At 34.5% G+C, this 23,816-nt stretch overlaps 1 protein-coding gene across 1 annotated transcript in view; it reads left to right on the top strand.

Annotated features, from left to right (window-relative positions):
• The first annotated feature begins 5,421 nt into the window (after positions 1-5,421).
• Positions 5,422-23,816, top strand: part of LOC149782028 (prostatic acid phosphatase-like) — a 65,863-nt gene continuing 47,468 nt past the window's right edge. Inside the window, exons 1-4 of the mRNA XM_089933432.1 lie at positions 5,422-5,718; positions 16,287-16,382; positions 22,446-22,538; positions 23,563-23,715. Coding sequence (XP_089789558.1) covers positions 5,548-5,718; positions 16,287-16,382; positions 22,446-22,538; positions 23,563-23,715 — 513 coding nt within the window. The 5' untranslated portion in view covers positions 5,422-5,547. The remainder of the gene's footprint in view (positions 5,719-16,286; positions 16,383-22,445; positions 22,539-23,562; positions 23,716-23,816) is intronic.

Here is a 23,816-nt window from a genome sequence, read left to right as displayed (position 1 = left end):
CCAGTGTGACTGTCTCTCCAGTATCAGTTGAAACCTTAGTATTGAGACCTTGAGTGGTGGCTGTTAAATACATTCCTACCTCGGTAATACAGATTGGACTACAACCGAGTTCCGTCTGTTGTTTTTTTCATTGTCGGTTTCGATGAATGTCTCGGCATCAGCCCTGGCGTCTGTGCAATCTCCTCGCAGCGCTAGCTGTAGCTTAGCTCATGGTATGTTTGTTACCATCTTTTTCAGTTTGGTTTAATTCTGGAATTTTTTTCTTAAAATGTCCCCTCTGGTCACATTTTAAACATTTGACGCGAGTCAGGGATTTCGAGTTAGAATTCTTATGGGAATCTGCTCTGGAGTTAGTACTGGGACTTTATCAGGCTTAGGCGACTTTTTCAGCATACTTATTTTGTCATAGATCTCTCCGATCATCTGTTTCAGTTGAGCCAGCATATGCCCCATCGCCACTAATTAAGATATTTCCTTCCGTTCTTTTTCTTCGGCTCAAACTGATTATAGTATCTACGATCAACCTTGCATTGTTTTTCTGCGTGATCAAAGACTTCCAGTTGCCATGGCATTGCGTATGGCATCATTTTAACTTTTTGGCCGTGCCTGTTGAATACGAAGTCGCATATCCAAATCTACCAGTTGGTCAATACAATTTTATTTGGCCACAACTTAAGATAAATCACCTGTTACTGTTGAATACGTCTCTTGAAATTTTGTCTAAGTTCGGTGTGTGTTTCACCAGCTCTTTGTCATCTTTCTTTCAGATGTGCTCCATACAATTTAATTGGGCGGTGAAAATCGCTTCTCAAGTGCACCCGAAAGACGCTCATAATTCTCACTGGCACCATCTTTTATGTTTCTGAGGACGCCTTGGGCTTGTCCGCGAAGGGAAACGGCAATATACATGCCTTTTTGCTCGCTACTCCAACCATTAAGGTGGTCACGTGCCTCGAAATTGGACTTGAAATCTAACCAGGAGCAAGATCCATCTAATATTGCCGGTTTTGATATGACATAATTTCGTCTGATAATGTCTGATTTCGGGAACTTATATGTGGTAGACATGTACGCTCGCAAACCTGGCTCAGGCCTTCTAGCATGTATAGTGCTTATTGTAACAGCACCTTGGGGCAAGTTACTTGTACTTGACGAATGGTTGGGGTCGAAACCACGGTGAAAGTGTTACAATCTAGTTTTTTCACAGGAGAATCCGTGCCTTCCATTTTACTATCGTGCACACTCTGAACATGATATGTACTGCTATTGTCTGTCGCTAAGATAGTATTGTTCGTCTCATGTTCGCCAGACGCGTGCAACCCCTGTGCATCAGCGCACGGCGTCCAAGACGCATACAACCATTGCACCTGCGCCACAACATGTCTTGTACTGTTGCTGACTGGGCAATACTGTCATGAGCAACGCACAGGGCTGCCTCTAATTTATCATCAATGCGCTTGCACAGGCTATCTTCGAGCTTCAGTGCTAGACTACCCACAATCTGAATGATATCTAGATCTTTGCTACGCTTTGGATGTCGTGCGCTCCTCTTGGGCCGACATCTCCGGTGGCCTAGTGGTTAGATCGTCATACTCGAATGCGGGAGGTCGCGGGTTCGAACCCCGGCCGAGTCATACCAATGATTTATAAAAATGTTACTAACAGCTGCCTCGCTAGGTGCTCAACATTAAGAAGTTAGTGTTAGGACTAGTCGGCTTGATGTCAGATTAACGTGACTAGTTAGGACATCATGCTATATCTCTGCGGCATCATAGCCCAGTACTGCCATGAGCGGTAATGTCTTTTCAATGGGAGAATTTTATTCTTAATTAAGCATTCGTTTATTTAGCAAACAGAAGGTTGGTGGAGACAAAAGCTAAGTTAGATTATATAGTATAAATGTCAGAATTGAAAGATCGCAGAACACTGTTACTCAAACTAAAAGGTCAAGTTGATCCTAAATTTGGCGCCTCTGGAAAAAGGCGGCAGATATATTTGATTCTGATTGGTTACGCTAAATAAGGGGCGTGTTTCCCACACTAAATTTACTAGTTTTAATATCGCCACATCGAAAATTCTAATCAGTCTAAGCTTTTCTGCAAGAGAAAACAAGTGTAATAAGACATCGAGAGTAAATTTGGGAGAAATTCTCTCGTATAACTCTTGTCCAAGAGGACTGTTGTCGAAGAAAACCGACGAACAAATTTGGCGGTAGAAGCGAGGAACGCTGAAAGGTCAAAGGTATTTGTGACAATTCAATGTAATTTGTTGATGCCATATATAATGCTTTGCTGAATTTATTTACTTATATTTGCATGAATCTATTTGCTACATTCGTTATATCAGTTTGCTTATGAAGTATAACTGTGTTGAGTTTATGCATATGAAGTCGTACATTAATCTTTAGATAAGTTTGACGAATTGTTTGAATTTGTCTTGTTTGCATACGAATTAGGTTCTAAGAATTTCATGCATTAAATTAGTTAATATGAGTTACGTGAATCCATGTGAATTCATCGAATTTAGAAGATTTCACGTATGATTAAGGTTGACTGTGTATTGACTGAAATGACGTAGTAATGTATCTCATTCATTCACTTGTGTAAATTGACGCTGGCTCGGAACCGTTATGCCTCGTGTGGTGTTAATGTGTGGTGTTAATGCGTGATGAATTAGCCATTAGACTAACTAGGTCGTTATAGGACATGTGGAGCCGACTGATAGCCTTAGCATCTGTTTAGCACCGATAGTAAGCTCTGATGACGAGAGGGGGATAATGCAAACCCCTGTTATCATAAAAAAACAGGGAAATTTAGGTTGTCTCTATTTATTTTTTAAACAGGAGAAATAGCTCATGTGACATGTTAACTCTGAGACGTATCCTGCGACGTATTATCTCTGAGACGTATTCTGAGACGTATCCTGTGACGTACTATCTCTGAGACGTATTCTGAGGCGTATCCTGAAACGTATAGTGAGACATATTATCCTGAGCTCCAGGTATCTGTGAACCTACGTGCCACACACAGAGTTGAGGACCGAAAGAGACAAGACAGAGGGAAGTCGAAGGAACAGCTACAGTGGAAGCGGAGTGAACCGGAGAAGCAGGTTATGCAATTGTACAAGGCATTGACTTTGAATGTTCACTCGATCCTATGATGAACTAAATCTACCAGTAAAACAGATCGGCTGCTTTATTTAAATATATTTGTGTTTTGTAATTCGGTGAAAGTTTTATTTCTAGAAGCAGAGTATATTCCTGATGTAATTAATTATCACTGTTGTTTTATGTAATTGATTAAATTGTTGTTTACATGTACGGGGGCTCGTGTTGGTCTGTTCTATATATCTGCTCAGATCTCTGTCTATTCCACCTATAAGTTTCACCACTTATGTTTATATTTACTCGAAAAGGGCAATAACATCGAGGGTGGTCAACCTCTAGATAACGAGAACCAAATTAAGCGGACACCTTGAAGAAGGTACAATCCGCCAACCCACAAACCTCTTGCAAGAAGTGGGGACTTTGTGTAAGTTTTCTACAAAGTGGACCGTGGGTCGCTTGCTACCGCTATTTACCATTCCGAAAGTCCGTTGATAGATTCATCTATCAGCGCAAACTCTGCAGCCACATGTCTGTCGTCACTACTTTGTCTGCGGCGGTGTTACAAGCAACTTCTACTGTAACCACTAGCACGTGCGTAAAGGAATATTTACAACTTTGGTAACAAACCATTCTCCTGCTGTTCATACTGTTTTTACTCGGAAGTTGGTACCCCCACCTGATAACTCTTCTTGAGCTCTGGCGTTTGCATATGCGAAGATAAAAACAACGATTCCCTTTATCATCTTTAATATTGCTAGAGACGTGGAAGGCTTTTTTCATACACTTTACCTCTAACCTTAGACCAAGAAGTAGATCTCCGCATGTTTGTTATTTTTTATTTTTTATTTTTTTGTACATTACTTACTGTAGCGGAGGCCAACCGGGCCGGTACTTCATACTGAACTTTCACCTTCCAATCAGTTTTCACTCTCGAACGCCCGCTCATAAGCAAATAATACATACATTTCGACCGATCTTTGTATGCGGATGGTAAGTAAAATCCCTCTTCTTTTGAACCATGACATTCAACTCTTCAGAGCACTATTTTAGTATTAATTCGTGTCAGAACCGAACACCTGTGTATCCATCATTTACTAACCATTTTTTAAAAAATTTCTGACGCATGCGTAGAAGGCACCATCACCCTAAGGCAAGAGTAACTGCACGACTTAACCGCAGTTCTTTTGCAAGCATAAGTCAATTCCAGTTCCTCACTAAAATGTTTATAAGCGCTACTCAAAGCTTGGGATGATATGCAACTTTCCTGGCATGTGTCAGCATTCTTTTTTAATAAAAAAAAAAGATTAGTAAATGATGGATACACAGTTCGTTTATCGATGTACAAGTTTACTTCCATGCTGTCATTTCAAAGTGTAAAGCTCCTAGTGTAATAGCATATCTTTACTTTATCCAATAAATCAGACCCCTAAGTGGGATACATCAGACTCCTAAATCTGTGCTAATACTGACTGGATGGTTTGTTGGACACAAATAGTACATCAGTATCAACACAGATTTGGGGGTCTGATTATCGGACTAATATTTACTATACATTTCCGGCCGTGTCCGTTGATATTTTTGGCCAAAGCATATATACAAGAGAAGGTATTATTTCAAATGTTTCAATATTTAAAAAAGTCCATTTTACAACAAAAATAATTGTACATATTTTTTTTCTTTCTCTCCACCGAATCGCACAATATATTAACGGAGATTAAAATTTCATGATCAAAATGAAGACAAATAAAGCTAGAAAAAAATATTAAACGACCTTGCTATTCTCCTGAAATCAACAACTCACATTTATGTTTTTCCCTAAAATCTATCAAGGTTAGACAATTTCACATTGTTATACGGCCTCTGTTGTTTTGCTTGTCCGACCGATAACTTTACACGACTAAAGAGATTTCGATGGAAATTTGCCCAACTATGCGTCATGGCTATACCTAGTTTGATATACGGTGCAGGCCTATTAAACTGAATGCAGTATATATTTATATAATATCGACAGTTTTTTTTAATTATATTGCAATAATACTACTTTCTGACTTTTTAATTTTCTTTGTGTGAAATGTCCGATATGGTCATCATTAACCTCATTTTAATCAATACATAAAGTTCATATTTTTGCCGATGACCAGTATGAGGCAATTCAGTGCTACAATTTACTTTGTACAAATGTTTTCCGCGTATAAAAAATTCTCAGTTTGTTTTATTTATTTTTCGTTTTCTTTTCCGGTCCTTTTTAATAGTTTTAAATCTTTTCTGCCGAGTTTGGTATCGGGAAACGTTTTTCATTGTGTGCCAGATAAAAGGCCTTTTTCCGGTTGCTGACATTTGTTGAAATATTGACAAGTCTAAAGAAGTTTATGGTCTTCATGTCAGATATCATCTAATGATTTTAAATATTATTACATTTATCGACTTACTCTACCTTAACCATGCTTTTTAAAATCTCAGCATCAATACAAACCGGTTTTTTGTTTGCTATTATCCTTAATGGTCGGTTGTTACATCATGTGAACGCCGGGGAGACCGCAGCAGCCGACTCCAGTGATTTGACAAGGGCAGACAATTCTTGGAACGCAGATTCCTTAGAACTTGTTCAGTTGGTAATGCCACTCTGCATTTTACAATTTTGTACACGAAATAGTTTAATTTTTAACATTATTTTATGTAAATGATTCCACAGACAAGGGCTATTAGTAATGAACAATGCAGTCGATGTGAATGGGGTTGGTATACTCTGACGCTGTATGGTGCATAGAAACGCAATATCTTATATACCATAGCAGGAAATTGTGAAATTTGCGACATTTTTGAAAGAAAAAACTATTACTATTAATAAGTTTAATGCTTATTCTGTTACTAATAAATATAGATTATAGTCTGACTCTGCATCCCCGTTTATTTGTACCCCCCTACCAATTTAAAAAACGAGAATGTTTAATGTGATAAAAAGTGCACAGAACTAAGTCAATTGAATCACTGATTTATAATTTCTAACCTGACTGTGACCAGAATGGCACTAATGCTGGTCTCCCCTGCACCACTTCATGCTTAACGGACTTTCCATACTAACACAACGCCATATTGCGTACACTATAGGCAAGTTTATTTCCATCAGACAACGTAATGACGTAGTTCATCCTATTCAGCAAATGCTGAATAATTGCATAAATTACATAACGTTGAGAGTTTGAATTATATCCCTCTGCATACATGAACATAGAAATTAAACCGCTTGTTAAATCCACATGAAAAGCGTAGTTATCATTTTCCTTTGCTTGATTGGACATTGTAAATATTGGAAACAGATGACTTATGTATGTACATCTGTAGTCATGATACACCCTATTGCTAAAAATGGACTTGTCCAGAAACTGGAAATGGATCCGAGCATGTCCGTCTATTGCACTGAAAACTTCTGTTAAGCATGAAAGGTGCGTAAGATGACGGTGTTAGGGCCACTCTACTCAGAGTCAGTTTAGAAACTATAAATCAATGAATGAATTGACTAAGTTCCTTGCACTTTTTATCACATTAAAGATTTCCGTTATTTAAATCGGTAGCGGGGTACAAACGAACGGGCTTGTATTATCAGATTATAGTGATGATTTGTTAATAATAACAAGATGTATTAACTTTGTGAAAATCAGCAATTTAAATAGCTGTTCAGTGTAAGTGTAACTATCAAGAATTATTTGTGGACAATTATTTTAATGATCTAAGTGCAAAGATACATGAATGCTCCGGTGGCCTAATGGTTAGAGCGTCCGTCTCGGATGCGGGAGGTCGTGGATTCATTCCATGTCCAAGTCATACCAAAGACTTACAAAAATGGTACTAACAGCTGCCTCGCAGTTTTCCTTTTATGACATCTTTATTGATATTTTTGTATGCACAAATTAATAAAATAATTATTCCAACCTCAGAGATATAAAATAAAAATAGAAAGAAAGAAACACTAGAGCTGCGAAGCAGCAGAGAGAGTGAACAGACCATTGTATAGAGCAGTCCATTTTTAAAAACAAAGCTTCCTATGAAAATTAAAATACAAGCGTCAATTATGCTAAACTGAGACCTCAGCAGAGAGGAATCGAACAGAACATTTCAGACCAAAATAAAGCTTGTTACGGAGGGTGAAAAAAAACAAGCGTCACGGAGACTTCTAACGGTGTTATTATTTTTGTGTGTGTGTCAAGTATATTTACTTGGGTTGTCACCATGTGTGTATAAAAAACGTAACAGTCAGATGGCTTAATAAAATAATAATAATGCTAAACATGGAATCTCACACAGCTAAACTAGCTCGATAGCGACTAGATGCAATAAAAAAATATCTCCCCATTCGTGATACTGTCAAACAAAAATTACAAGAGCATCAGGTGGAATTTACAAAAGTTGCAGAACAGTTATTTAAACTGGTTATGAAAGCTAATGTGGGTCTTCTTCCCACATTAGAGCAAGCCACAGCAGCGACTGGAAAACAGCAGAAAGAACAATATATAAAAAAAGATTCTAAGAGAACTTCCATGTGAAATAGCTGCGGCTCAACCACAAACACAAACACAAGAAATACTTATTAATATTGACCAGCTTTGTTCTGAAGTAGCTGATATAAGGTTTCTTATACCAGCATTTGAACCAGAACTAGAATCAGCAAGGGAGAGAATTGAAGTGAATGATAAATTTACCTTAGAGTATTGCCTTCATAAAAAATGAGAGAATTACCTGTGTTTGCCACACAGAGTTTTGCTCAAAGAAAACAAAATTGAAGCCTGAGTATGCTGGTGATATGAAAAAGGGTACAGACGGATAGATCGCATACACTACGAAGGTGATCAGGCCTGAAATAATGATACAAAATATATTGCATTTATCAATGGAATAGATAACTATTTTGCATGGTTACAGCAACCACAGCCAGTATTACAACAACCAGCAAAAAATCCTAAAAAAAGTCTTGCCACAAGCAGTGTAAAAAAAATTAAAAAATTCCATTGACCAGTAAACTTTGCCCCAATAATGTCATTTCTGATGTTGATAGACTAGAAATTCTGATTGGCTGAAGACGAGCTGGCAATAATTCACCAAAAATCATTAAAGAAGCAGCTGCTATTTATCAGATCATTTACAGGGGGTATCATGGACATGAATGTTTATAGGTCCCGTATTGATGAAATTATTGATGGTTATTACCACAGTGATTGAGGGTATGCAGATAGATCAGCGACAAGAAAATAAGATGATCATACATAATGCTCAGCATGGACCTGTAATGGTCAGGGTGATAAATTCGCGATTACCTACCTATAAAGCGATCAATGGTAATGGACTCTGTAATGTTGTTCAGGTTCTATTCAGAAATATAGCCCCAGAAGCAATATCGATTGCAAAGCAACTGGGAATGAAAGCTATTGACGTTCATGAAAAAGGTATTGGTGCTGCTGCTGATGTTGCTAGTAAAGCATTCTAATCAAGGATAGACTAGTACGATTAAAGTGCAGACCGCCACCAGTAAAACCTGAGCCAGTAAAGTTGCCCAGCACTGAAGTTATGCCATCAAATGTTATTAAAATAATAAACCAAGCTGCAAATAAAAAACTAGAAGAGTTGGCTGGTGTAGCCCTGTCACAAAAAGAAAAAAATGTAACTGCTGGTCTAATGGCAGGAAGTGATCCTCGGGTTAGATGATAACAAGTATAATGTTTAAGCATGTATCTGATCCCGCATTCAAATTTCTCCACTCGGAAAAGAAAAATCTTGCATCGAAATACACTGATGATATTGAACTCAGTAATTGTTTTACCTTTCCATGAGTTACTGCTCACTTTGCTCAGGAGAAAAATTAATGGAAACCAACAAGATAAGAATTTCTTGTTGATGTGCAGCTAAGCTACTGCAAATACAGACATGGAGGATTGTGGAATACTAAATACGATTACAGGGATTTTATCTCCATTGATATGGTTGCATGTTATCCTGAAAGTTTTGTTGGAATGGGAGAGTGTTCTGAATAAGTTAAGATATTTGGACATCCAATACACGAAATGACCAGAGCTCTGATAAATTGACATTTACCAGATTTTGATTGAACTAGATTTGCATGTATTGAATCATTTTCATTTACGGAAAATCTCCATCGGATTGTTTATGTTTGGTTTGGTTGTCATTTTTCAGAAAAAGGTTGGGCTCCAATAGTGTGTTACGATATATGCTTGATGCTGAACTTTTTAAATCATTGATGCTCAGTGATGCAGTAATATTGTATTGTCCACAGAAACAAGTATGGTTACTAAAACCTGCTGACGATATCAGGGAATCAGGGATGAGGCTGAGAAAACTATTTTTGATATAATCTCTGAGCGTAATCCCGATGAAATTGGATATGAAGATAAAATTGCAATGGATCTCAGCAGAAAAATAATCAGTATATTTACTCAGGGTAGTTCATGTGATCATAAATGACATTGCACAAGATCAATATCATCAATGATGCTGAACTTGATTTTATAATTGCTGAACTTGATTTTATAATTGCTTATACAACAGAAAAAGGCACATTTTTAAGCTCGAATAATGCTTTTTTATCGGATGGAACTAAATTAGGTACAATTGTTAGCTATATTGATGAAGACTCACCATAGTTAACTCATTTAAGATCTTCAGTGCTAGCATATGTTTTGATAAATTTATTATCAATGATAAACATATTTCGAGATACCATGGTTAGAGTTGCCACAGACTCATTTTATGTGAATAAAAAACATGCGGATTTGTTAAATATTGGTACCGATGCATTATGGGGCAAATGGAGAATAAAACAAGAAAAGATACTTAGTTATTCTGAATCCGCCGACGTTGAATCTAAGGATATATACCACAAGAATAATCAAATGTCATTATCATCAGTACTGTCGGTTTATGGTCCTATAGCTAGACATAAAACTGTTTATCTTAATGGGTGTGGTGGTTCTGGTAAAACGACGCATACGATTGAATTATTTCAGAATTTTGATGTGGCTGTTTTGAGGCTTACACGTAGCCAGAAAGATGAGCAACTATGCGGTGAAATCTCATACTTATCACAGCTTTTTTAAATGGGAAGGATATCCATGGACTCATGAAAAAATGGGAAAAAAATACAATCCTCAAATTATTATTTGGGATGAAATATGCACTGTATTTAGAGAAATACAGCTGTTATGTGTGGCGATCATGGTCAACCACCATCTTTTATTGGATCATCTCCGCATGAATGAATAAAAACGTTTGTAGATTATTATGAGGAAATAAATAATGATTACTGAGCGCTTGATGATTTGTTAAAAGAGTTAAAAAAATTAATCAGACTGCAGACATAAAATTCAATGTGAAATAATGCATGAGGTAATTACAGAGACTGCAATGAGTGAATTTGGGACTTTGTGGAGACCAGTTGATTTGATATTTGCAAGTCTGAAGATAGTTTGTGATACATTTCAACAACAGTCATTGTTGCATAAATAAAAATGTTCAGATCCACCTGTACCATTCTGTTATTGACCAGCAGATACACAACGACAAAATATTGATGTTGAAATTCCTGGAATTAATGACATACAAAATCTTGTACTAAATGATATTGTTATGGTTTCTGTTGATGTTATTGAGAGCACATTAACAAAGAATAAATCTCCATGGACTCTACACTACGCTATAACGATTCATTCTTCACAGCGATAACCTAATGCGGGTACTAATATTTGGATTGTCGATGATCATATTGAATGGTCAAATTTAGTTTATTTGGCAGTGTCTCGAGTCAGAAGAATGTCTCTGCTGTGAAGGGTTATCATGGACTGTGTAATGACTTGGGAAACCATTGCTAGCAACGACAATGATATAATAAGGAAAAATTAGTTATCAGCAGTGTGACAAAAACAAATAGCATGACTTTGATCTCAATGCTGAATTTATCATGACACTGAAACAACAAATAAAAAGAATAAGACAAATAAATAGCATAATTTTAGATATGGTATATTGCAACAAATGAATTTATTGTCGCATGGTATTTCTGCAATCCCGTGTATAAACCTATATCTACTATTAATTTGTTTGAATCAGCTTGCTCTTTTCAAAATGGCTTTCAAAACCGCATATGCCATAAATCAAATGTTTGATTGCTAATAAGTTGATATCTTTAAATGCTTTCATTTCTTGTGCATACTTTTTGACCATGTTCAAATTTCGTATTAATAAGATTATATTATAATTTTTCATTGTTGATTATGATGATGCACTGTATATAAACATGTATATATTAGAACAGGGTGGTCCGTCTTCTTCAACCTGTGGGCCACATAAACCAAAATTGTAAAGGTTGTAGGCCATGCATGCTGATTTACATTATAATTATAGAACTAATTTTTTATGAGCACAGGTCACACAAAAGATTTGTGCGGGCCACTTTTGGCATGTGGGACTGCAGTAGGATGACCCTGTACTTGTAAAATTGACCTTTAGAACATATTATACGGCATTGTGCTAATTACTTGGTATATTGTAAGGAACGAATTTTATATATATATATGTTTTGTTCATGAGGTTGTATCTTGAGGCCAAAGTCTTATCAGTTTAATTGATATAACTTGGGATGTGTTTATTCCTGTTGTTGCACATCAGACTTGCCTTATTTGTATAATAGTTTTTAAACATTTGTGTGTTATATGAAACAAATACAATTTTAAATATGTTTCAAAAATTGTCTTTGTATATTAAACCCATTTTGCCACTATCCACTATCCCATACTCTTCTTCCAGTAGTAGAATAGGTTTTAAAAAACTTGTCACCCAGAGACGGATATGATTGTACATGCCATTCGCGCATGTTTCTTTGCATTTAGACTATTATCATGCATAATTCATGATAATTACACTTAAACTATACAGCTGTTTCATCTGGTTTGCGCAAATCTCATACAATCCGGAATTTAAGATAATAAGAAAAATGTAATTATTAATAACCACAGTATAATAATCAACTTAATAAATCAATGTTAATGTGTTTATTAATATTAGCTGAAGCATTAAACTTGCATATAAATTGCAATGCATGCTGTTAATATTAAATTTTTTACTTTTCAAACTGTCGCTGAAATGCGCAGTTTCCAGCTTCTTTTTAATTTGATGTTGCAACACTTGCAGAAAAGAAAGTAGATATTAACTTATTTATAACTAATATTAAATGTCACAGATATGAATTATACATACACAACCAATATACACTATGGTATATACAATATAATTGAAGTGCGTTTCGGTGCTTTTATTGTGTTCAGGAGTTTCTGTGCTTCATGGTGTTTCTGTGCACTATGCTGTATTATCACAGCTAACAGGATTCTCTGATTAATTTTGGATATGAACCATCTGGCGATTGTTTAATGATGTAAAGCTTTAGCAAGTAGGGACTCAAATATCTTATAGCTCAATTTATTCTGTGTTTTCAATGAAAAAGAATACCTAGTTGTGTTAGAAACATTGTTTTTCATTGGCTATTTGGCTTGCGCATGTGCAGAAGGGTAAAAGTCGGAGTTGATTTTTTTGTTTTTATTTAATTTTTTTTGTTTGCTAAACGGGCTCATTATTTTCATATAGAGACCATTCTTTATTCCAAATGCCCATCTTATCCTACTTTTTGCAAAGGTTCATCTGTCTGTTTGCAGTTCATACCGGTCTGCCTTAGATCTGAGACCAAAAAGTTTATAATATAGACACAAAATCGGATTCTGACCACTGATGAATTTTGGGTGAAAAAAATTGGGTCCCAAAAATGAGTTTTTTCCCCATTGTATTTTGTATTGCAACTAGAACTTCCAGATTATTTGATATCATTGTAGAGCTACATCTGTCTACCTTTCTATAATACCACCCACTTTAGTGTATCATACATGACCTCGATGGTACAGAGCTTGGCTTTAGGCTATTACCACCTGCCACATTAACTCGTCACCAGGGGTTAATGTGTTTATTAAGTAATTATCGGTTTCGCTGTTCTTTCCTTATCCTAAGTATTGAAGAAAGAAAAACAGTAATTATTGAAATCGATACATTTTTTAATAAAGAGAAATATATATATTATGGTACATTAACAATTTACATAATTTTGGAAACAAAACAGTATTATATGTTTCTAAGCATGTCATAAATACATCACATGCAATTTGCATGATTTTCAGAATGGTAGAAAACTTCATCGTTGTAATAACCAAGAAGCTTTAACAAAAACATATATTGATACTAAGTAATATTGGCACATATTAAGATTATTTATTGTTATGTTCTCCATTGTGGCCATTTCCTGCAATCATATATTTCTTTTCTCATCTCTATGATGGCCACTAGTGGCACTGGGATCAACTGCTCTGTAACAGATGACATTATAAACAAGGAAAGCTAAATGTGGTATTGATAAATAAACTGTCATGGAACAAATGTTTGCAGTCATGAATAGTTTTAAGTTTTGAATTTTGGTTACAGGTATAATGATGATTCAAAGTGTAAATGAACTTTCAATAAAACATACATTGTTTATGAATTATTCCATGATTTGTTCTTATGGACTCCAAAATTGATACCAGGAGAATACAATTTACAGTTAAACTTTCTTGAAATCAGTAATAATAATAATATTTAATAATAATTTTTGTATGTTTGTATTTTTTTGCCCACATTGCATTTAAAATTCATATAAAGTTAAATAATAATTTTTAATTTGTAATATTGTTATTCAAGGATTTCCACTTCAATTATATTTGTGTGTTTGATTTGATCATTGGATCTTTTCGTTTATTGTGGAAATATTCTGCCAGTACAACCGTGGACATTTCTTCTCATATGTAAGTTGCAGTTTATGTTTATTAAAATAAGTGCATGATACCATATGTAAGTTAGGCAAATACCGCGATAAAATAGTATTGTTCCTCCATGGTATGTTGATATGGGTCAGCCACCATATGCTGTTTTATTTACATTTATGTGCTTCAGTTGACAAAGATTTTATTATAGGAATAGAAAGAGGGAAAGTCATTGAAATGTTACAAATTATAAGTAAGCAGTAATAGCAAAACAGTTTTGATGTGTACCGATAAGAACATTAAGTACTGCAATAATACAGCGTTCCGGGCTAATCTGAATTGGAATCTCAATCTGAATCTATACGGTGCAGTGCCAGTTATGGCCTAAATTTGCACCGGACGAGAGTCAACTAGAAAGTAAGTAGTATTGTTCAAGAAGCTCTCCAGTGATTGTGCATACACAACACTGTCGCTCAGATGATTTCAGTCCACAATTGTTTTTACAAAGAAATAATTTATAAATTGCTCTGTTCTACATTGCTCAAGTACAAAACATCAACTATTATTTGATACTAGTTTTTCTACAGTGTTTATACTTTCAAAATTTGGAAAAGATTTGGTTTGGTTGTTAAGAAATAGCTTAAGGTTATGGTAATAGGGATAACCCATTTCATTCAGTTAAGTAACCAGCAAGATTTAGCAGTGAGTTGAGAAGGAATAATTTGTAATTTTAAAAAAAACTTACTTTTTTGTCCACAGACTTTGATGCAGTGTACAGCAATATGGAGTCCGTATGTAGTAAAAAAAAGGCTGAGGCTATTCACAAAGCAGCTGTGCATGGCCACAGGGGCTTGAATGATTGCTTTTAATTTAACTATTGGTAATACATGTAGTATAAAATAATACAAGGGAGGACAATTCTTTCTTTTCTCCCATGACCTGTTTAAGAGCCAACACTGATATTTCAAGCTACATTTCACCTATCGTAATAAATTTGGTACCAATGTTTAGCTCAGGCATTCATCTTTTTTTGCCTTTCCAAAGTTAGGCATACTGTCATACCTTTAAGGAATTCCAGGCCATTTTCCCATGCTACTGCTCAACATGGCCATGATCGTGTCCACTTAATATGTAATTGAAATCCCACTGAATACTGTCCTCTCGTTGGTTAAAAGAAAATGACGTCCTGCATTTATTCATAACTTATTTCATTTGGCCAATGAGAAGGCAGTATTCCATTCAGCATGTTGAGAATTTTGTTATTATTGCTCCTCCTGAATGGATGGTCATTTTAACAAGGGGTTTTCAACAATTGACCTCTAATGTTTAGTTAGTTCTTAATGAAAATACCAATATGACATATAGTGGTCAATTTGAAAATCACTTAAGAATATCAGAAACTCCACACAAATAAGGTAGGAATGGTTTTAACTTAGATTAGTGGAAATTCTTTTTAGCCAGTAGAGGTCTGTCCATTTGAAGACATCTTGTTCACTTTAATTTCTGATTGGTTGTAAATATTGATACTAATCTATTCCAGGTCCTAATAAACACTACACATCAACCCATTTTGAAAATTGCCTGTTCATTGCATGATATGCTAGAAATGCATACCGTCAAAATTGAATCTAGTAAGTGGATAAGTAATGAAGCAACAAAAATATTTAATACAAGTAGCAATTGATGAAATAACTATGTTGAGATAAGTTAAGGGGGGGGTATACACTGATGGCATAAGAAAAAATGTGTGGAATGGGTGTTATCAATAGTGTTCCCTTTTGTTACTGACAGAAAGATGTGCCTGTGGTCAGCACAGTTGACTGTTTAGTTTGGTTTTGGGTTCGCTATTAATTAGGTAAACCAGTAAACATTTATATATCAATTAATTGTTTAGATATTTGTGATTGCATTCAGATGCTGATCATTTGTTAAAGGGCATACAATTTCATCAGGCAACATCCGATGTTGTAGTGCAAGCAAACTCCAGAAAGCACTCTAGGGTTGGGCCTTGGATGGTGCTGATTAAGGTCATTATTGTTTCTTTATGTATTGATTCAGTCACAGTAATAAAAAAAAAATTCTTCAAATTACTTATCACTTCTTCTGATGAATCAAATTTAGGTAGAGGGATAGGACTTTTTTTTTTACATACACAATCACAGAGTACATTGGTACAGTTTTTTTATGGCAAAACCAGAGTTCAGGTAAAAGAAACTGATTTGCCATTTCAACACAGTTTTACAAGTCTGTCTGACAAAATAGTTTTGAATTCTTCTGTTAAATCCAAAATGTTGTTTATATTGAATTTATTATAGACAGTATAATTTTCTATATTTCAGTTGTTCAGACATGGAGATAGAAGCCCAACACATGCATATCCTTCAGATATTCACACAGAAGATGAATGGCCACAGGGATTCGGGCAGCTGACCACGGTACAAAATAACTTTTTGAAGTTTAGAGAAAATTTGTGCATTCCGTCAATCTGTTTATTTTATGACAGTAGTAATTATCCAGTTAACCACTGATGACTTGTTTATTAGCTGTAACCAGTTAAAAAGTGTGATAACCAGTTAACCAACCAGTCGATCACCCCAGCTTCAAATATCAGCTGTATTTAGGAAGTTGAGCAGTTGTATAAACAAGTTGAAAATGTGAATAAAATTTCTCTCCTAATATTTATTTTCAAAAACACACTTTTATACATGACAAGAATCATGGTTACACATCTTCTCCAGATGCAACCCAGTTATGTATCATAATCTGCTGTGTAAGAGATGATACAGAATACAGGTATACTCTGTTTAATATTGTGGATGTTTGCATAAAGTTATGGCGTATATTGAAAATATGTATAACAAAGGAATTATTCCCGTAGTAACTAATGTTACAGTATTAGAAGGGGGATGCATACATGGGGGCACACAACTACAAAAAATCAATAGGTTTTAATACAACACAACAAAGTTTTATAAATTTTATTGCAATTGAAAGCATATAGTAAATAAAAATAAAAAGCCCCAGTTTATAACATATATAAAGATTGTCTTCATCAAAGGAGGTAAACATACATGCAACATCAACAGCTTGCTTGTTTGCCTCCATCTGTTGAATTGCCTCCATTTTAAACGTCTTATGTCATGTCTTTGTAATATGGCATACAGCCGAGTTATCAGCATCCTGTGGAGAGTGCATGGGAACTATGATGGCTATTGATTAAAGAGATATTTTGATGAAAATAGCAATCATAGAGATGCATCTGAATGCTACAAATGCAGAACAAAGCTAGGGTGATGCTGTTCTGTTGCTATGAACAACAGCAGAGATGCTCAGTAGAGCCATGCACATCTCTTGTGACTGGCCAGGCATGGGTGTGAATGATGACCTAATAACGAATAACTGATGACATATAGTGAAGAAGGGTCTAAATTATTTGACAACATAAAAGTGAATTAACATTGAGCAAATTGACTTATAGCAGAGTGTACCTTTAATACTAAAATCACCTTTTCTCAGACTTTATGCAAACATGTACATGTAGTGTGGTCTATAAATAAAAGCAATGCAAAAGATAAACACAGCAAAACTAACCCTGATTATCCTCCAAGTAAAGCATGTTTTGAGGAGCTAGATTATTGGTGGGCATAATCACACCTATGCTAATTAAGTGTTGGATATTTTAAAATTCTTTTGTCTACTGAGATGAAAATAATAAATAAAATCTTCCTAAAATTATCAGTGTAGCATAAAAATGTGTAGGGTACAAATATAGTATATTATAGTTTTCTGGATGTATTTGTAAAAATAATTGTTAAAAGAAAATGATAATGAGAGAGTAATGGCATTAAAGGAGTACGAAACCTAGATATGGAAATTAACATTTCTTCTACAGCTTATAGTGAAATACATCAGTGTTTTCCTCATGTATTGCAACTGAGAGCACCATCTTTTTATGTATATAAAATAAATTATATCATAGTCCTGCAATCATTTTAATTTTGAGAGGAAACCCCAACAAGGGCTAGGAGTATGCTGCAAGACATGATGTCTGTGCAAGACAAATGCAAATTTTACAAAAGCATGTTGGGTTTGTAATGTTTGAGAAAGTTTTGTGAAAATTATGAACAATACGCACTGTTTATAAGCAGTTTCATGTGCATTTCGAGTTATTCATTTGTTGTGTCACAATGTTTTTGATATTAGAGCACCACATCTTGTATATATTACAAAAGATGAATAGAGAGACTCAATATATTTGAACTTTAATTCACTTAGTCATTATAGTCTCATACAGTTAGAGAAGTCATTATAGTCTCATACAGTTAGTGAAGTCATTATAGTCTCATACAGTTAGTGAAGTCATTATAGTCACATACAGTTAGTGAAGTCATTATAGTCACAGTTAGTGAAGTCATTATTGTCTCATACAGTTAGTGAAGTCATTGTAGTCATATACAGTTAGTGAAGTCATTATAATCGCATACAGTTAGTGAAGTCATTATAGTCTCGTATAGTTAGTGAAGTCATTATAGTCTCATAGTTAGTGAAGTCATTATAGTCTCATACAGGTAGTGAAGTCATTATTGTCTCATACAGTTAGTGAAGTCATTATTGTCTCATGCAGTTAGTGAAGTCATTATTGTCTCATACAGTTAGTGAAGTCATTATAATCTCATACAGTTAGTGAAGTCATTATAGTCTCATACAGTTAGTGAAGTCATTATAGTCTCATACAGTTAGTGAAGTCATTATTGTCTCATACAGTTAGTGAAGTCATTATAGTCTCATACAGTTAGTGAAGTCATTATAGTCTCATACAGTTAATGAAGTCATTATAGTCTCATACAGTTAGTGAAGTCATTATAGTCTCATACAGTTAGTGAAGTCATTATTGTCTCATACAGTTAGTGAAGTCATTAAAGTCTCATACAGTTTGTGAAGTCATTATCTGTCAGATACATACATGGCATATCAAAATAGAAATCTTATATTTTCAGATTTATGAGATGAGTGATATTTAACAAATCCAAACTATTAAGTTAAAATGGTGAATTAATGAATATTTCAATCCTTGTCTTTGGATCTGATGAAAAATACGGCATACAGCATTTGTTTTTAAACAAAAGCTAATAAAATATAAGGTGTTGGTGTTCTATATTGTCATTTGACATTGTTATGGTATCAAATTTTTTGTTGTGATCAGTTTTGTTTACACAGAATGACTTGTGAATTTGGCTAGGATTGCAGCTAAATTTGGTATGTTGCCTTATAGTACTGAAATCTTGGAACAGTTTAATTGGTAGCATTCTGTCATCATTTAATGGAGTTATGGTGCCATATTTTATGAAGAACTCATATTCAGTTCCACACCATACTCGAGGTCTCTGGTTTCCTCAGTTTCAAAGACTACGTCATGTTAACATCTCAGCTGTCAAGATTGTATACATTATGCATTGTATACATTTTAAGATATTGTTGAGCTGTAGTTTCAAAATAAGTAAAAAAATATTTTTCATGTAAATCAGATTTGATGAGATTTTGAGAGAGATTGATTTCCAGTGTTCTTCATTACTGTATGACACATCATTTGACTTGCATTACTCTACACACAGTAACTCAGTGTTTTCACTGAAGACAGGTGGTAAAAATTACAAACAATTTTTGTTTTTCCTCCAGCCGAATATATTCTAAAGGAACCAGAGAATGTAAAGAAATTATGGAGTCAGAAGTGTTTCATTTCTGATGTATATATAATTCAGTGTTTGATTGTCACTCATAATTTAAGAATATTTGAATATATCTTGATTAGGAATGTTTTACTTGTTGACATGCAACAAAATTCAGAAAGGTAAGAAAAAGGCCCTTTGAATATATATATATAATTAAGCTCTTGGTAGCGAATGTCCCTGCATCTAACACCTTCACTTTCTAATTTCGACCTGTACATTTCTAAAATTGGCCTAACAGTTTTCCATATATTAGATCTCACTGTTTTGAAAACAATGTGGACTTAGATATTTTCAGAATCCTACAAAGAGCTCAATGTATTATTATTATTATTATTATTATTATTATTATTATAATTATTATACTAAAACCCAGCAATAGCACAAAGATTGCGGTCCACAGAATGTTATTGTACCATCATGTGCTATAGCACAGTTAACTGAAGAAAGTATTAACTGTTTTTCATCTAATAGCTATATGGGGAGGAGTGCACAAGTTTTTAATTTTATTGTTGCAACTTGTAGCATATTAAACAAGAATTACTTAAAATAGTTATTTAATGTTAATTTTTGGGCAGAGTAAACATTCATAGGTACATACACATAAAATGTATTTAAAAATTGGCAACTTAAGTGTAAATACAAGTATTCATAAGTCACCAGCCAGTCTGGTTATATTCATAATAGTAAATTATGCTGATAATCTCCAAAGCATAGATGTGACAGAATCAGGACATCAAACCAGTAGATTTACAAATTTTGATTATTAGATTTTTTTTTTGACATGAACTGTATGTGTTTTAAAGGAATTGAAAAGAGACTGTGGATTTTTTACATTATATATATTCTCTTCATTCTATAATAAAACACGTTTTGAATGTGAACCAGAGTCTGATGGAAAATGTTACAGTAATAGTACATGGATACCAGTTAGTGTATTGTCAACTAAATGAAAAAGCAGAGTTTTATATTTCACATTCCACTGCAAAGATTTGGTTTTTTGATTGTTTTTTTCTTCAAAATCCACAAGCATTTTCAGTTTCCTTCAAAAGATTGTTGACCACTAAACACATGCATTGCAATTATTAATTTTCACACCTATCAGTAGTTTTCTAGTCAAGATTTCCCCTTGAATGGCTTTATATTTGCAAGGAATGGAGAATGTACCCTTTCTGTCAGCATTAGAAATGGTAATCACAAAACAGCCATGCTCAGCCTGCAAAGAAGTTCAAACTTCAGTTTTCCAGTGGCTGGGTTTTTAAGGCTGCTGATGGCTCTCCAATATGTCTCCAGGCTAACTTCACTCCAAGGAGGAAGTTCCTGAACTGGACTTAACTGAGTCTCATATTTCATATTCTTGATTTTTTTTTTTTAGCATTTGGAAAAAGCACATTTTTTTGGAATTTTGGCATGAACTGAACAAATCAAAAAATATATAAACTGCCCTTAAATATTTGTCTAAAAACATCATGGACAATGCAGTAATAATTGAATAATATACCAACTCAAAATACTAACCCAAGTATTTATATTCCAAAAAATTTTGTTTGGTCTCTCCTTATCTCACCTCCACCACAGGTCAGCCTATTTTTGGACTTGGGTCTCATTATTCCTTATAACACCTTATACAAAATTCCACATTTGGCCTTAAACTCTCCAGATTACAACAGTAAGGTAATTGGCCTGTTGTGTATACATGCTAGCCTCATAAACCAATTACTCACCCACACATTTTGCAACAGTATAACATTTATATTCCCCAGTAGACTGGTTTCTGTAAAGTGGGGATAGAATGCAGAAAAATCATTTTTTTAATATAATTTTTTAAAAACCTTTTGTTTTTCATTGGTGGTAAGTTTTAGTTATAAAATGATGTATGCGGTAGACGACCTTTAAACCAGTATTTTTGTCATGCTACCGGTAGAATCACATGTATGATGTTTTTTCACTAACAGTAAAATGCATGTATCACACATTGGGAGCTTCTAAAATGGCACTTGTATTTAGGCATAAAAAATACGATAATTTAATAAAGGAGGTCAAAGGTGTTTATCCAGTAATGTACTTTAGATTACTGCTTGAACAGTTGTATATGTGTGGCTGGAGCCATTATGGGTGTAAACCATTTAATTTTATGGTATAGATGATCTCCTTAAAAACAGTTAACTGTTCATTCTCTGAAAGACAAGACAACATAATTAAACCAAATATTAAATGAACTATGACTTTGCACTACAGCAAAGAAAAAATGTGAGTTGTATCTTTAATTATAATACCAAATCCCACCTTCCGTACAGCTTAAATGGTTCTGCTCCAGCCAATGATCCACAGCAGTACAAGCTATACGCAAGTAACTTTACAGTTACCCTGAGGTTGTGTATATGAGTAGACGATTGTTCACCAGATTCGTTGAAGACAGATGAAAAAAGACCTGATACCTTATTGTTAATAGTTCAGTAATGATTAGATTAACAGTTATCAGTGCGTTAAAGAGCTATCATCTTTTATTTTCTTTATAAATTTTTTTCCTCAAGAATACAACACATCTTGCCAGATTATTAATACAGACTCTTGATTATTTTGGCACTAATGCTTTGTAATAGCTAAAGAAATGGGTGAAATTATTGCAAAAGTTCAGGAACCATGCTATATCCAGATGTGTGCAGTAATGAAGAATGTTATTGCTGGGTTTCACTGTGTTATCATTATTATTATTGTTATTGACTTAAAACACTGTCTTACAAGGAAATATTTTCTTTTATCTTCTTTTAGAGAGGAATGTATCAGCAGTACACCCTGGGACAGTTTTTACTTGAGAGATATGTACAGACTAAGTTTCTTAACTCCTCATATAAAAGGACTGAGGTATGTGAATTGTGCTGAAAATTCATCATACATTTTTGCTAATAGATTTCATATTCCATAGCTGAAAGAGTCAGTATTTTACTTTTGGGTACAATATTAGTATGGTCCCAGTATAGGAAATAACATATTTAGAGTAAAGTTTGCTTGGGATAGTGACACTGAACTGAAAGATTGGAAGTGGAACTTTTTGTAATGTGACTTTTGTTTCTTATTCAGCTTAAGTCTCAGTTGATTTTTATTTTGGTCAGAATGTTTATTGACAAATGGGCCTTGTTTGTGTAATCATGTTTATTGACAAATGGGCCTTGTCTGTGTAATCATGTTCATTGACAAATGGGCATTGTCTGTATGATTATGTTTATTGACAAATGGGCCATGTCTGCTTAAGTGTGCTTTATTGACAGATGGGCCTTGCATACTTAATCATCTTTGGGCCTTGTATGTTTAATAATGATTATTTACAAATGGGCCTTACATGTTTAATAATGATCTTTATTTACAAATGGGCCTTGTATGTTTAATAATGATCTTTACTTACAAATAGGCCTTGCATGCTTAATCATGAAGCTCTTATAAGTATGTAATTTAGACCCAAAAAATTGATACCTTTTATTCAGATGTCTAGTCGAGCCTTATATTGATGATAACTTTGTCATGTTGTCGGATGAAAACATTACACAATTCTTGTAAATTAAAAGTATGACCAAATTTGTACCACTTGGAAAGTCCATTATTTTTAAGTGGGCATTGGTGACTACATGTACAAAAATGCACAAATTTAGTCAAAATGGTAAGAACATTTTGTGCACCATAGATCCAATTTTGATTTGACAAAAAACCTAAGCAATTATATTTGTTATAGACAGAAAGTCTCTTTCTTGTCTTCCAAACAGGAGCCACATTGGCTATGTAGTTATCATGCCAGACTCCTGACCAGCATCAATTACATGCATGGAGAAAACTCAGCAATTACGAAATCTTCACTATTTTGTCTTAATTGTAATCAGATCCATGAAATTGACAGGTTTATGTTCGGAGCACTGACTTTGACAGAACCTTGATGAGTGTTGACTGTGTATTGGCAGGATTGTTTCCTCCTGACTCGGCCCAGGAATGGATTCAAACGCTGAACTGGCAACCCATTCCAGTCCATACTGTGCCAATGAATGAAGATTATGTAAGTATGATAAATTTAGGAAAGACCCTATTAAAAGATGTCATATGTTTTGGTCACTGCAAAATAAATTTTAAGCCATGTGACAAAAAATTGGCAAACCT

The sequence above is a fragment of the Sinohyriopsis cumingii genome, chromosome 15, assembly GCF_028554795.1.
Source record: "Sinohyriopsis cumingii isolate HCF-2022 chromosome 15, ASM2855479v2, whole genome shotgun sequence".
Taxonomy (NCBI): Eukaryota; Metazoa; Mollusca; class Bivalvia; order Unionida; family Unionidae; genus Sinohyriopsis; species Sinohyriopsis cumingii.
The sequence above is the reverse complement of the archived record's forward strand: the minus strand, read 5'-3'. Positions and strand labels throughout refer to the sequence as shown.